This window comes from Carlito syrichta, unplaced genomic scaffold, assembly GCF_000164805.1.
Source record: "Carlito syrichta isolate Samal-C Ts95f unplaced genomic scaffold, Tarsius_syrichta-2.0.1 Scaffold308954, whole genome shotgun sequence".
In the NCBI taxonomy this organism is placed as follows: Eukaryota; Metazoa; Chordata; class Mammalia; order Primates; family Tarsiidae; genus Carlito; species Carlito syrichta.
In genome coordinates, this window is record NW_007253050.1 from 33,070 (window position 1) to 48,951 (window position 15,882).

Below are 15,882 nucleotides of genomic sequence, written 5' to 3' on the forward strand. Positions count from 1 at the left end.
AAGAGGGGTAGTGATTTGGAAGCTTCTGGAGTGCTGGTGATGTTATATATCTTGGTCTGTTTAGTGGTTTAAAGAATGTTTACTTTGTGAAAATGAGTGTTTAAGATTTGTGCACTTTTTCTGCATGCATGTCATAGTTTAGCGGTTTACTTTATGGCAAGATGGAATAAATAGACTCCATCTTGTTTCTCCGACTGAACACAGTTATAAAACTGAAAAGAGTATATGAAGCAGCTACCTAAGAACTCTGAAAAGTAAATACAGTCACAGCAGGAAGACTAGGGAAGAAAACCAGTACCACCAAGGTGATAGTGGGCTCATCATATTTCCCCCTCTGGTATCTGCCAGTTTGGTGTCAACACTGCCTGTCTGGAAGTGGGTACTGTGCAAAGAGTAATCCAGGAGAAGCTTTCTGGTACTAGCTTAAGAAGTGGAAAGTGTCTCTAACACTTCAATCTCTTATACTTCATCTCTCAAGTCAACCTGGGGCAGTGGTAACAGCAACAGCTACTGCAAGAAAGGCCCTCAGGAGCCTAAAACACTGATGAAGGAGAACCTTCCTCTCTGATTGGAGGACTTCTTGTTCCAAGAGATTGGGGAAAATCCTTATTGCTTTATCTCTACCTGTCTTCCCGTTACTTGGTCCCAGATGCAGGAGTAGTCACAAAAAGTGAATCATGGGATGTAGTAAATAAAGCCTCAGTTTTCTGGCCAAAGGACCAAAAAAGAGAGCTCCAAGGAACTGAATAGAGCCAGGGAGATCACAGAGAGAGAAGAAGGAGCTTGGGGAAAAAAATTTTGTAGAGTTGTTTATGAACTGCAGGACTCACCCTGGGCATGTGTAAATCTGATATGAAACAATTTACCATAGATTTTGAAAACTGAACTGTGGGGAAAATTATGGTTCTGATTTCATGCTGGTCACATGGGATACAGGAGATACTTCACGGGCTTTAGAAATAGAACTGATATTGAAATCACAATTCACAGACTAGTCAAAATTTGCAGCCTAAATGTAACTAGGTGGATTCCTGCTAAGAGTAAAAATTAAAAATCAGCATTTTCTATAGGACTTAATTACATGATACTCAAAATATCCAGGATTTAAGCCAAAATTACTTCATTGCACATGAAGAATTAGGAAAATCTCAACTTGTATGAGAAAAGACAATCAGATGACACAGATGTTGAAATTATACAACAATGACTTTAAGGTGGCTATTATAAAAATACCCCCGAAAGTAATGGTGAATACTCTTGAAATAAAATGAAAGATAGAAAATCTTAACAAAGAAATACAAAATATAATGAAGAATCAAATGAAAATTTTAACTTTGAAAAATACAGTAACAAAAACTATTTGGATGTGCTCAAATGTTAGAATGGACATGAACAAGGAAAGAGTTAATGAACTTGAAGAGCGATCAATGGAAATTATCTAATTTAAACAAGAGGAAAAAAAGATTAGAGTGAAAAACTGAACAGAGCCTCTGAAACCTATGGGACAATATTAAAAGATCTAACATTCATGTCATCATAGAAGAAACTACGGTGTGAAAAGTAAGTATTTGAAGAAATAATTCCTAAGCACTTCTCGAAAGGTATAAATTAATACATTCAAGAAGAACAGTTAAGCCTAAACAGGGTAAACTCAAAGAAATCAATGTCCAGACATGTCATAATCAAACTGGTGAAACTAAAAACAAAGACAAAAACTTTGAAAGTAACTTAAGAAAACTGTTAGATTACTTTCAGAGGAATAATGATTTGAAAACCTGTCAATTTCGCATGAGAAATACTGAATCCAGAAATAAGCAAAATATTTTTAACATACAAAATGAACTGCCAACCCAGAACTGTATATCCAGTGGAAATATCCTTTAGGACTGAAGGTGACAATAAGGCATTTTCAGGTGAAGGAAAACAGAGAATTTGTTACCACCAGAACTGCTCCAAAAAAATGCTAAGGAAAATTGTTCAGACAGATGAGAAATAATATCAGAAGGAAGTCTGAACATTGGGAAAGAAGGAAGAACAATAGAAATTATAAACATCTGTATAAATATAGTAGAATACGGTTCTCCTCTTGAGTTGTTTAAAACATATTTAATGGCTGAAATAAAAAATATAACATTATGTCATGACGACATATACAAGCAGAAACCCAAATTATTTTTTGGAGGGTGGGCCCCTTGTAGTACAGGCTTCCCCCACTAGTTGAGTGTTCTAAGAACCCATCAGCATCAGAATACCAGCTAGCATTAGAGGCTGCATTCCACTTCAGTGAATTTTCTTTTTGGAGATTCTTTCAACATGTTCGCCCATTTCACGATGGATGACTTATAAGCACACCTGCTCACACTTCACTGAATGTTCAGCAGTTTTTGACCAAAACATCATGACCCCCATGCCCCATCCTCCCCATTCACCCGATCTCACCCTGAACGTCTTCATTTTTGTTTCCCCAGATGAAAAAAGTGCTCAAATGGAAACACTTTGCTGATGTGGAAGAGGTGAAACAAAAAAACAGCAGAAACACTAAAAGAGACCAAAATTGGCGAGTTCAAAAACAATTTTGAGTAGTGGAAAAAGAGTCTCGATAGGTGTATTGCATCAAGCAGAGAGTACTTTAAAGGTGACTGAAGTTTAAACGTGTAAGAATAAATCAACATTTTTAATACATAGATCCTAAGATTTGGGGGGGGGTCCTCCTCATATATCTCACATATGTGGCAGAGAGAGAGAGACTCTGAATCCAAAAGAAAGAAATAGGAATAAAAACCAGAGAAAACAAACAGAAAACAAATAAAATGGTAAATCTAAATACAAATATATCAATAATTACATTAAATGCAAATGTACCAATCAAAATACAAAGATTGGCAGTATGAATTTAAAAAAGGACTCAACTATATGAAGTCTACAAGAAATATATTTAAAACACAATGATATAGATATGTTACAATTAGATAGAAAAAGACACATCCCACAAAAGAAAACTGAAGTTGGGCTCGGAGGCTCAGCCTGTAATCCCGCGCTTTGGAAGGCTGAGGTGAGTGGATTGCCTGAGCCCCCTGGGCAACTTGGCGAGACCTCATCTCTACAATAAATCAAAAAGTTAGCCAGGTGTGGTAGCATACGCCTGTAGTTCCAGTTACTTGGAAGGCTGAGGCAGAAGGATCGCCGGAGCCCAGCAGGTCGAGGCTGCGGTGGCCGGGAGCGGCCACTGCACTCCAGTCTGGGCGACAGAGTGAGACTCCAACTCAAAATAAATAAAATAAAATAAAATAAAATTTGAAACATTAATAACATCAAGATAACAGGAAAATACCCAAATAGCAGCAAATTAAACAGCACAATCCTAAATAATGCATGAGTCAAAGAAAATCTCAAGGAAAATTATCAAATATTTTGAACTGGAGGAAAAAAATGGGAAAACAACTATCAAAATTTATGGGCTGCAACTAAAGTCATTCTTAATTGGGTATTTATAACATTAAATTATGTTAAAAAAGAGAAAGGTCTCACAGACAATATAAGCTTCTAACCTAAGAGAATAAAAAAGAAAGGAGAAAAATACCCTAAAGCAAGCAGAAGAAACAACTCAATAACATTGAAAAAATAAAACAAATACATAAACAGAGAGAATGATTGAAACGAAGAGACGGTTCTTCATTTCAGAATATATAAAGAAAGCCGGGCTCGGTGGCTCAGCCTGTAATCCCGTGCCTTTGGGAGGCTGAAGTGAGTGGATTGCCTGAGCCCGCGGGTTCGAGACCCGCCTGGGCAGCGAGACCTCATCTCTACAATAAATCAAAAAAATCAGCCGGGCGTGGTAGCACATGCCTGTAATTCCGGCTACTCGGAAGGCTGAGGCGAAAGGATCACTGGAGCCCAGCAGGTCGAGGCTGCAGTGGCCGGGAGCAGCCACTGCACTCCAGTCTGGGTGACAGAGTGAGACTCCAACTCAAAAAAAAAAGAATATATAAAGAGCTCTCAAAACTCATTAGTAAGAAGACAACCTAATTTACAACGGGCAAAGAACTGAACAGACACTTCACCAAAAACAACATATGCAGATGGAAAATAAACCCATGAAAAGATATTCAATGTCATTAACCATAAGGGAAATGCAAATTAAAACCACTGTGACCTATTACTATACACCTATCAAAATGGCTAACAATAAAGAAAAATATTGACAATACCAACTGCTAACAAGAATACAAAGCAACTGGAACACTTATATGTTGCTAGTGCAAAATTGAACAGCCATCTTGAAAGCAATTTGGCAGTTTTTCAGATAGTTAAACATATACTCATCATACAACCCAGCAATTGTATTCCTAAATGTTTACTCTAGAGAGATGAAAATTTATGTTCACACAAAAACCTGCACTTTAATGTAGCAGAACTCTTCATGAATGCATCAAACTGGAAACAACCCAAATATCCTTCAAGAAGTGAACAGATAGACAAATAGTAATATGTCCAAATAATGAAACATCCAGTAATAAAAAGGAATACATTATCCAATGTGCAACAATTGGATAAATCTCAAAGGCATTGTGCTAAGTGAAAAAAAGTCAATCTGAAGAGGTTACATATTCTATCATTCCATTTATATGAACAATCTCAAAAAGATAAAACTATAGTATGAAAAAAAGATCAGTGATTGTCAGTAGATAAGGGTGGGTAAAACTTGTAATTATAAAGGGATACAACATGAGAGAGTTCTGGGGAGTGATGAGATTGTTCTGTATGCTGATAGTAGTGTTGGTTACATGAATCTACACATGAATTAAAATTCATGTACACCAGACTACCAAAAGAAAGGGTCTATTTTACTATATTGAATATTGTTAAAATTAATATAAATAAGGAAATACTTTTTTAGGTTCACTTTTAAAGTATAGGACACAGAATTCCCTAAATAAGACTTGAGTATCTAGGTTACATCAGAGACTAATCTGACCACAAATGAAAATCAGAAAGACAGTGATATACTCACCACTGCTTGCTCCTCTACAGTTTCCATTACTAGAATCCATAGGAAAATCTGAGGTGATAGAATAAAGAAAAAAAACCATAACATATTTGTTATTATTCAAGAATTCCTATATAAACAACTAATTCAGTCACAAGTTTGATTTGGGTAAGGACCCAGGAGTCTCAAGTAAGTAGAGAGTTGTCTTAGTAGTGTCAGGTACTAGGTAGGTTGGCACTTTTACCATTTGTTAGCACTCTTATCTTTAGTCAAATTTTATGTTATTTAAATTAAAAAATGAGATCTATTCTTTCATGTGATTGGTGATATTGTTTTAAATCTTCATCAACTGTGCATCTAATGTCAGGATTTAATAAATAATTTGTTTGAATTTCACCAAATTTCTAAATGATGAGTATCCTATCACAATAAAGCCCATACAAACATGAGGTACTCATCTAACACTTGTGACTTGATGACAAAAAGAACTAAATATACCTCCCCAATAAATAGATGTATCACGTTGTACCTGCATACATGTAAACCCTTAGTGCCTAGGGAAAACTCTCAGAAATCATGTGTCCTTTGTTAATTGCAGGCTAACTAATTCTTCAGCAGAAATGAAACCTGTCCAGGGACTATTCAAGCCAATGCAATTAATAGATGTGACAATAATTAGAAATTGCCATTGATGGTTTTCATGGTGCCATAATCTCAGAAAATGGTAATAATAAAGGTCTTCTGGGTTCTAATTAAGAAAGCAGCCTCTAATGAATAATACCAAGTGCCTCAGCAGAGCATCATGCTGAGAGATGCTGTGCCTAGCAACATATTTTTATTAACACTCCAACTCAATACTTTTTTTTTTTTTTTTGAGTTGGAGTCTCACTCTGTCACCCAGACTGGACCGCTCCTGGCCACCGCAGCCTCGGCCTGCTGGGTTCCGGCGATCCTTCCGCCTCAGCCTTCCAAGTAGCTGGAACTACAGGCGCACGCTACCATGCCTGGCTAATTTTTTTTTTTATTTATTGTAGAGATGAGGTCTCGCCTGCCCGGGCGGGTCTCGAACTGCCGGCTCAGGCAATCCACTCACCTCAGCTTCCCAAAGGCGCGGGATTACAGGCTGAGCCACCGAGCCCAGCTCAAACTCAGTACTTTTATACAAGAGTTTTATATTTGTATTAACGCTTTTTGCTAAATGAGCTTAATGCCTCTATTCTAATAGAAAATAACATTCTTCTGTTGTTCTTTGTGTTCATAGGTCATGTTAGGAATAAAGTAAACAAGGAGGGATTAATATTGTTTTCGGACAATAATACCCACAATCACAATTAATTCATTTTCCAGCTTTAGTAATCAGCTGGTATTTTAAAAGTTATATCTAAGAAAAGATAGAAGTCACCAAATAAGTACTTAAGCAAGAAACAACACTAATTCTAAAACATTTGGTTCAATGTGGGCATAAACTATTAATTTAATTTATATTTAAATACCTTAATCATGATAAACATATCCAAGAATTAGAGTAATGTGCCAATGATTTTTCTATTACTGAATAATCGTAATAAAATCCATATGATTCACACAAAAATAATCTCCTAGTAAATGAATAAATTATATTGGCCCACATTTAAAATATTTAGTGTGTAAAGGTTGTAATAAAAATGAAAAAGAAAAATTAGCCGGGCGTGGTAGCGCGTGCCTGTAGTTCCAACTACTCGGAAGGCTGAGGCGGAAGGATCGCCAGGGCCCAGCAGGTCGAGGCTGCGGGGGCTGGGAGCGGCCACTGCACTCCATTCTGAGCGACAGAGTGAGACTCCAACTCAAAAACGAAAAAAAAAAAAAGAAAAAGAAAAAGAAAACTCCCCTCTTAGATAAAGAAAACACCTTTGAAACAGCTAGGCCAAGAAGAATGTTTTCCTTCTTATTCATAGAAAAATGTTTCTACACTTTTCAAAATGCTCAGAGAAAAATCAAAATTTTCTGAATGTAATTAATTAAAAAATATTTTCAGAAAGGTCAACTTAGACATTCTACCAACCAAAATTATCCTTAATTACAATAGTGGGTTTTATGTCCCAGGATTTCTGGTGGAGGTCACAGAGGTTTCCAGAATAATCCTAAAGGAGCTAGGAAAGGGAAGAGGGTTTTTTCAGATAAAGAAAAATATTGCAAAGGTACTGGGGCAAGAGACCTGCACGTGTGACTGAAATAGAGAGCAGTGTGCGCAAAGAGAAATGAAGCGAGAGGAAGGGAGGAGTGGGATCCCGAGGGCAACGGCAGATGCCAAAGGATTGTAAGCAAGGGATTTGCATTTCAGGAAAATCATACTACTGGAATATGGAGCGGAAATACTGGAGGTAAGGAAGCCAACACTCATCCTATGACCATATCCATGTGAGAGATGGTGAGGTCCAAACTAGGAAAATGGCATTCCAGAGGGAAGGGAGGGAATTTAAGTCAAAGCAGATCCAACAGCATTTGATACTACTGAATGCGGGGGAGGAGAAAAAGGGCAGAACCAAGGTTGACTCCCAGCTTGGACAACGAGGATACAGTGGTGCCCTGGGTTCACTCTGAAGCATGCTAAGACTCAGGGGCTAAGGGTTTGACATGAGAATCTGGAATATATACTCTCTGCTATCTCAAAAGTACAGTGAAGTACTTATCTCTTATCTCTTGGAATCCACTGTCTAGAGCCACCTTTCATTCTCTTGAGCCATTTATAAATGGGCTTTCAAAATACAATGGAAAAAAACCTTGCTCTTGCAAGCTGATGGGCAAAAGATAGATGCTCTAGCAAGTTAGCAATGATATTTCTTTTTTTTTTTTCTTTTTTTCTTTTTTTTTTTTCTGAGTTGGAGTCTCACTCTGTCGTCCAGACTGGAGTGCAGTGGCCGCTCCCGACCATCGCAGCCTCGACCTGCTGGGCTCTGGCGATCCTTCCGCCTCAGCCTTCCGAGTAACTGGAATTAGAGGCATGCGCTACCACGCCTGGCTGATTTTTTGATTTATTGTAGAGATGAGGTCTCGCCAAGTTGCCCAGGTGGGTCTCGAACCCGCGGGCTCAGGCAATCCACTCACCTCAGCCTCCCAAAGCACGGGATTGCAGGCTGAGTCACCGAGCCTGGCTGATATTTCTTTTTTTTGAGTTGGTGTTTCACTCTGTTGCCCAGACTGGAGTGCAGTGGCCGTTTCCCGCCACTGCAGCCTCGACCTGCTGGGGCTCCAGCGACCCTTCCGCCTCAGCCTTCCAAGTAGCTGGAATTACAGGCATGCGCTACCACGCCCAGCTGATTTTTTGATTTACTGTAGAGATGAGGTCTCGCTGCCCAGGTGCGTCTCGAACCCCCTGGCTTAGGCAATCCACTCACCTCAGCCTCCCAAAGGCGCGGGATTACAGGCTGAGCCACCAATCCCGGCTGATATTTCTTAATACAAGAGGAAATGCAGTGTAGAACAGGTCTGGTTTGAATCCTCTTTGTCTTACCAGCTGTATTAACTTGGACAAGTCACTTACCTTCTCTATATGCCTCAGTTTCCTGTTCTGCAAAATAGGAATAACTGAATATACCATGTTTGTTATGAGAGTTATGTGAATAGGCATAATGCACTTAAGACAGCACCTAGAGCGCGTTACATGTTAAGAGCATGTTAGCTTTTACTCTGTTGCTACTAATGATCCCTGTCCTGAGGATGGCACATCCTCTCCCCAAAGATATTAAATAGTTACATTGTGCCTTATCATTTATCAATCACTCCGCATGAATATTTCTTTTGTTCTTCACAATCTCCAGTCAATGGCAATGGCAAGTGATTTGTTCGATGTAGACAATTAACGGCAAATCAAGAATTTCAACTAAGGGCCTGTAACTGTAAAACTGTGGTTGTCTCTAAATTGAGGAAACGTAACCAATCCTTAATTATTCAAAACTATCTCTGATAGCTCTTGGTCTCTTCTTTCTAGACACCAAGTAGAAGAGAAAGGACAAATATAACCTAGTCAGTTTTGCTATTTGTAGCAACAACTAATTGAAGGTTTGGAGGGAATGAGATTAAAAAGTAAATTATTAAAATAAGATTTGGTGACTACATAAGATTCTGTTACCACTGATCATTGGGTTAGCTCTAAATAAAATTAAATGCCATAACACTGAGATACTCTTCCATACCCCACTCAGAGTGTCCTTCAATATTTTTCATGATGAAGCATCCTTAGAATCATGTTTTTCCTCTAGTCCTAATATAAAATTTCCATTTCTCCTTTCCGTTCCCTTCTTCTGCTATCACACTAAATAATTCTTCTTCCTTCTTGGTATTTGGCCCCTCAAATATTTGTAGACCAGGGCAAAAGAAAAGGCTGCCTGTTCCTCTGAGAGTGGAGAAATGATTAAACAGCCGTTCCTGCATCTGAAAGTTGGCGCAGCTCTGCCAGGAGAGAGAAGGCCTGCAGAAGCGTGTTGAGCAAGAGCTGAGAAGACAAGTCAGCACTACCACAGAAACCAGCACTGACTGAGGGGTGATTATAAAACCCTTGGCACAGCAGAATGGAGGTGCTGTAGAAACAGCTGTGAAATATATCATAAATGTTCTTAACTGCTTGATTTCTGAGCTTCTAAGATAAACTACGTACAATTAACTAGCATCCACCAGACTTATTCTCTTCTCAGTCACTCCCAAAGGGATTTGCTCTTGAGCCTGAGATCCAGGTGGATTTGTATAAAAAGAAATATCAACTTTATATATTCGGAAGAGCTAAGATCTGCTTTTCTAGTTAGGTCCCAGGGTAAAGCTTGTTTCCCAGAGATGAACTGATAAAAGTTCTGGTCTGTATCTGAATTTACCAACATAACCATTTCAAAAAACAAACAAAAAAAAGAAAGTATCATTCAATTTGATACAACATTGACAATAATAGTAAAACAGCAACAGTAGAAGCAATTTGTGTAGGCCTGACTGTGTATCTGGTACTGTTCTAAACTCAATGCTTCTTAGGCTATTTAAGTCCATCTTCACCATGCTCTTTGGATGTAGGCAGTATTGTCCCCATTTTACAGATAGGAAAACTTTGAATTAGAAAGGTTACATATTTTTCTTTTTCTTTTTTTGAGTTGGAGTCTCATTCTGTCACCCAGACTGGAGTGCAGTGGCCGCTCCCAGCCACCGCAGCCTCGACCTCCTGGGCTCCGGCGATCCTTCCGCCTCAGCCTTCCCAGTAGCTGGAATTACAGGCGCGTGCTACCACGCCCAGCTGATTTTTTTTTTTTTTTTTTTTATTGTAGAGATGAGGTCTCGCTGCCCAGGCGGGTCTCGAACCCGTGGGCTCAGGTAATCCACTCACCTCAGCCTCCCAAAGGCGCAGGATTCCAGGCTGAGCCACCAAGCCCGGTTAGGTTACATATTTTTCTACAGCAACAGTTGATACGGGGCAGAGTCAAGAATCAACACCTGGTACACCTGACCCCAAGCCCATCTTCTCTACTGTACCATGAATATTAAAGATTTGACTAAATGTCACAATTAACCTTCTGAATGACTAAATTGAACTAAGTTTTCAGATAAAGCAGTTGCACATGTAGCCACACTCAAATATAGAAAATGTAAGAATAAATGTAATATGAATTCATTAGTAATAGTCATCCTATAACCTGTTCCTTATAAAAGTATGCTGACCCTTAGTATTTTGAAACCAAAAGATAGTTTGAGGCATCCCATTTCAACAAGACTTTGCTTTGTAAAATGTCCTAAGCTTGTTTGTGAAGTCATGATACACTCTAAGAGAACAGATCCCGTGAATGGTAGGATTTGAAAATCTTCTTGGTGTTAAAGGAATGTGAAAGATTCTCATTTTATTAAGGGAGACCTCATTTTTATATCTGACTGGATAGACACTAGCAATAAGACGCAGGGACTCTGTCTATATCTAAAGGAAGGGAAAAAACACTGCTTTGTGAACTATCACATGCCACTGAACTAAGAAGTTTATTGGATATATGTCGTAAATATCACTGGTCACATGCAACAATTCCTAAGTAATTCCAGGTGTCTGACAGTTTGACCCAGCATAGGGAATGTAATTTTCAACAGGCTGGTGCTGGAAGCCGGGGCACCCTTTGAGGTAGAACCCATCCTTCCACCCCACCCCCCCATTTGCACCTCCCCCTCAGGCCCCTCCCGCACTGCAATCTCGGGTTCACAGGGGTTATGGTTAGGGCAGGGAAACCAACACCACAATATGACTTCAACTCCCACCCACCCATACTTGTTTTTCAGCAAGGATGCTGTCAGTAGAGCAAATATTATGGCATTTCATTTTACTTTTTGAGTTGGGGTCTTACTCTGTCACCCAGGCTGCAGTTCAGTGCCACCACAACCTCAACCTCCTGGGCTCAGGCAATCATTCTGCCTCACCTCTGAAGTAGCTGGGATGGCGCCACCACCCCCAACTAATTTTTGTATTTTTTTTTGCAGAGACAAGGTCTCACTATGTTGCCTAGACTAGTCTCGAACTCCTGGGCTCAAGCAATCCTTGTCTTTACCTCCCAAAGTGCTGGGATTACAGACATGAGCCACCGCGCCTGGCCTATTATGACATTTTAAAGCTCAAAAATCAGGTCTCACGAACTGACCCATTGTTTCTATGCACGTCCTATTTGAGCACTTCAATGAGGCAATTGTTCCACGTTTGGTTCAGTGTTTGGTAACTCAGGGACACTTAATGAAACTGCTTCCCATCCATACTGATGATGGCTTTTTGAGAGCCATCAACCTTGCCAAACCTCGCTCATTAGAGGTTCATCTCTAAGAGAGGTTTAAGAGCAAGTTTTGTTCTTTACAGGGAAGAAGGCATTTCAGCTTGAACCATGGCCACCTCATTCCTAGCCCATGGCCTGAGAGGAGTGCCAGAATTTAACTGGTTCTAAGTGCCTGGCAAACTGGAGCAGCAACTGCACTGAGTTCTTCCAGAGTCTGCAGGGCCTGTGGCTTTGAGTGAGTGCAAAGGCCGGAGTGATCTTTTAGCAAAGATTAATGAGGAATGCATTTTCCTCTGATACACAATCAGGTCTTGGTCCCTGATTCCAATAAAAAAGACAGGAGTCATATTCAAAAAGTGGCAAACGAAAAGAGGAGACCATAAAAAACTTCTTGAAATCTTTTTGGTTTTTCAGCTGTTTGTACAACCACTTTTCCCTTCTCCCTTTCTTTGTGGTAATGGAGTCAAGGTGCACAGAAAGCAATTTTTCTGAAATACTTCCTAATAATTAGAAATCATTCCAAGAAATGTACTGAGGACATGTGCCTAGGTGGGCAAGATGAAAGAGGAAGGATGGTTGATGTCTAGCAATGGAGGCAACCAAGTCATCAATATATCCAAGAATAGAGCTGAGATCAGGAGGGCATGAAAAAGGACCACTAGTTAAAAAAAAAAAAAAAGTAAGCCGGGCTCGGTGGCTCTGCCTGTAATCCTGAGCTCTGGGAGGCTGAGGTGAGTGGATGGCCTGAGCCCGCAGGTTCGAGACCCGCCTGGGCAACTTGGCGAGACCTCATCTCTACAATAAATCAAAAAATTGCCTGGCGTGGTAGCGCGCGCCTGTAGTTCCAGCTACTCAGAAGGCTGAGGCGGAAGGATTGCCGGAGCCCAGCGGGTCGAGGCTGCGGTGGCGGTGGCCGGGAGCGGCCACTGCACTCCAGTCTGGGCGACAGAGTGAGACTCCAACTCAAAAAGAAAAAAAACAGTGCCTTATTTTTAGAGTACAAGGGGGACCCCCCAAAAACTCAGAATTTATTTATAAAATATTGTGTATTTATGCTTACATGTGTAAACGTCAGTCAGCTTCAGAGTACTGTTTGATGCAGTATACCTATTGAGACACTTTTTCCACTGCTCAGAACAGTCTTTGAACTTATCAATTTTGATGCCGTTTAGTGTTTTTGTAATTTTTTGTTTTACCTCTTCTATGTTGGCAAAATGTTTCCCTTTTAGGATTTTTTTCATCCCGGGAAACAAAAAAAAGTCGCTCAGGGTGAGACTGGGTGAATAGGGAAGGTAGGACACAGGAGAGATGCTCTTTTTGGTCAAAAACTGCTAAACATTCAGCATGGTATGAGCAGGTGCATTGTCACGGGGGAAGAACCAGTCACCTGTTTGCCACAACACAGAACGTTTCTTCCACAAATCATGATGCAACCTTCTGAAAACTTCCAGATAAAAACGTCGGTTGACCGTTTGATCTGGAGGAACAAATTCCAATTGTACTACAAGAGGCCCTCTCTTTAGTGTGGGCCCTCCAAAAGATAATTCTGGTTTTGTATGGGTCCCCTATATATGAAAGGTAAAATTTAAGGTTTGGGTCTGTTGGTGGGAATGATTGAATCAGAATTAGATGGGCCACAGTGAACTAGGTTTAGTTGGGGGTCTTAGAGTTGTGAATGTCATAATTAGACTAAACACTACTGAGAAAACAACTTCTGGTTGATTCCACTAAATGTAGAATTGCAGTAAAGTTTTGTGGTAGGGAAAGATTGAAACGGATATGTGGTTGACGTACACACAGAAAAGGGACATAAAATAAGGTAATTAAGGACAGATTATTGCAGAGTACGAGAATGGCATAAGGGGTGAGATTTAGAAAACAAACAAGAGTGTATGATGATAATACACCTTAAACAACACTCCTCTCATCCATATGCCAGTTACAAAGTGACTTGAAGGCACGTGGGCATGTGAAAAGGACTCAGAAATTTCAGCCCACCAGCTAGATGGCTGGAGCAGCCACAGGAGCTAATTAGCAGTGCATAGAAATGCTTCACAGCTGTTTCATTCTGGAGTAGAACAATCTCTCTCATTGAAAGGAGGGGGAGATTCAAGGTGAAGGTAATTGCTCCAACTGAATTTTGAGCAAACACATACCCCTCACATCCGTGGGCTGGAGTAAGGTTACTGACATTATCTTGGCATTTTTAATGATAGAAGAAAATGGTTTTCTCCTTACAATCTTAACAAACAGCTAAAACACTAAAGATATAGAAAGCTGATAAGTGAAACTGCAGGAGAACCAAGCCAGAAAACCCAATGATTATAAACAAACTTTAAAAAGTAAAGAGAGAGCATCGGTCTACACAATGTGGCCACTTCCACACTAAAGAGAGCGAAGCATCAGCGTGGAGTAGAAGCGTGCCGGGAGTGGAAAGGATGGAGGGTTTTAGAAAGGTCACCTACTGGAATAGGGTGCATCTGTCTGGAGGGGTGACCAGGGGCGATTACAAAAACAAAAGGCCTGGTGCTCCACAGAAAAGTGATTACGGGAGAGACTGAGACGCGTGTTCCCAAAGGAAGTCTCAGAGAGCAAAGGCGAGTGAGAGGATTCCCAGAAGCCAGGGGCTGGAGGGCACTGGGCGGGTGGGCCGCGTCCACACTCACCCGCTCCATCCGCGGTGACGATGGCCTCAGGAGAGATACACACGCCCCGGTCGTACACAGGCAGCTCCTCGCAGGCCAGGCTCTCGGGCCACGAGTGGCGGTACTTGATGAGGATGGGCTCGCAGCCCTGCCGGGCGCGCTCGCACACGGACTTGCAGGGCTTGATGGGCTCGTGCTGGAAGTCGATGGTGCAGATGGGCGCGTACATGGCGCAGAGGAAGAAGAGCAGATCCGGGCTGCAGTGGGTACCCAGCAGACCCTCGAACTGCTCTATGGCCAGGATGGCGTTGGCCTGGGTGCTGTGGTGCAGGTGGTTGGGCATCTTGGTCATGTTCCAGGGCAGGGACTTGCACAGGGGGATGCGGACGGGCTCACAGGCTGCAGCCCGGGCTGCCGGCACGCGGAGCAGGCAGAGCGCGGTCAGAGCCACGATGCCGGCCCGCAGCAGCAGCATTGCTCCCAGACGGCCGCAAGCCATGATCCCGGCAGGACGCGGCAGGGTGCGCCGCTCCGTGGACGCCCAGAGGCGCGCTCCGCCGGCTCCTCCTCCCTGGAAACGGACACCAGGGTCTGGAAGCTTCTCCTCCCCCGGCAATCTCACGGCTTCCTCGGATCAAATTCCCCCAATGGGGTCCCACGAGCTTTGCCGAGCTCCCGCCGCCGCCCCCGCCGCTCTCTCCCCACGACTAAGCCTTCGGGGGCAGCAGCCTCTATTTATTCCTCTCCCTCTGGCAGAAGCATCAGCCTTCGCACATCAATCAGGCGAGAGGGACGCACGAGGCAGTGAGGGAGCAATAAAGACAAAGATAGAATTCAGCGGAGGTCGTTGGCGCTCTGGGGTGTCACGTCCCCTGGATCACAGGGGGAAAAAAGGTGCTAAAAGAAGCATTCAGTTCTCCGAAGTGAGGAGGGCGGGGGAGGCGGGGGAGGGGGACACGTGGAGGGAAAGAGCTCCCGACGGGAGAGGAGGGGCAGGAGAGTTTGCAAGTCTTGCTGGCGGAGGAGCAAGGGCTAATTCTTGGTGTGAGCTGCTGCTGCGACAGCCCCGGGCAGGAGGGACCGCGGCAGGAGCCTGGAGGGGCGGTCTGCGCCTCGGACCCCGCGGGTCGTCACTTTCCCACCTCCTGGCCAGAGGGCGAGCTCCGCCCCCCGGGCGGTCCCAGCGCTCCGATGCCGGTTCCTCTGCTCCGGACGGGGGTGGGCGCTGGCGGAGGCCGGGGGGACAGCGGGGGTGCAGGTCTGAGAGCTGCAGGCGGTGGGAGGGAAGCCTTGCTGCGTGCGAGATCCCAAGGCAGCGGCCCCAGCCCCACCCCGCACGTGGGAGCACATCGGTGGCCGTGAAGATGAGCCCCCGGCCCCTCCCTGCAGAGACGACCCCGGTACCCCCACGGAGGAGTGCCTCCAGCTCCGCGCCTCAGATCCCACCCCCGCCCCTCGCTCCCTGGAGGTATCTCCTTAAACAAACGGCGGCTTC

General features: G+C 42.7%; 1 protein-coding gene across 1 annotated transcript; it reads right to left on the reverse strand.

Annotated features, from left to right (window-relative positions):
• Nucleotides 1-5,011: 5,011 nt before the first annotated feature.
• Nucleotides 5,012-15,249, reverse strand: FRZB (frizzled-related protein; the record flags this gene model as incomplete). The annotated part of the gene is made up of 2 exons (XM_008066474.2): nt 14,409-15,249; nt 5,012-5,059 (listed from the first exon to the last, which is right to left on the reverse strand). Coding segments are annotated over exons 1-2 (526 nt in total), but the record flags the coding sequence as incomplete, so codon positions are not given.
• Nucleotides 15,250-15,882: the final 633 nt, after the last annotated feature.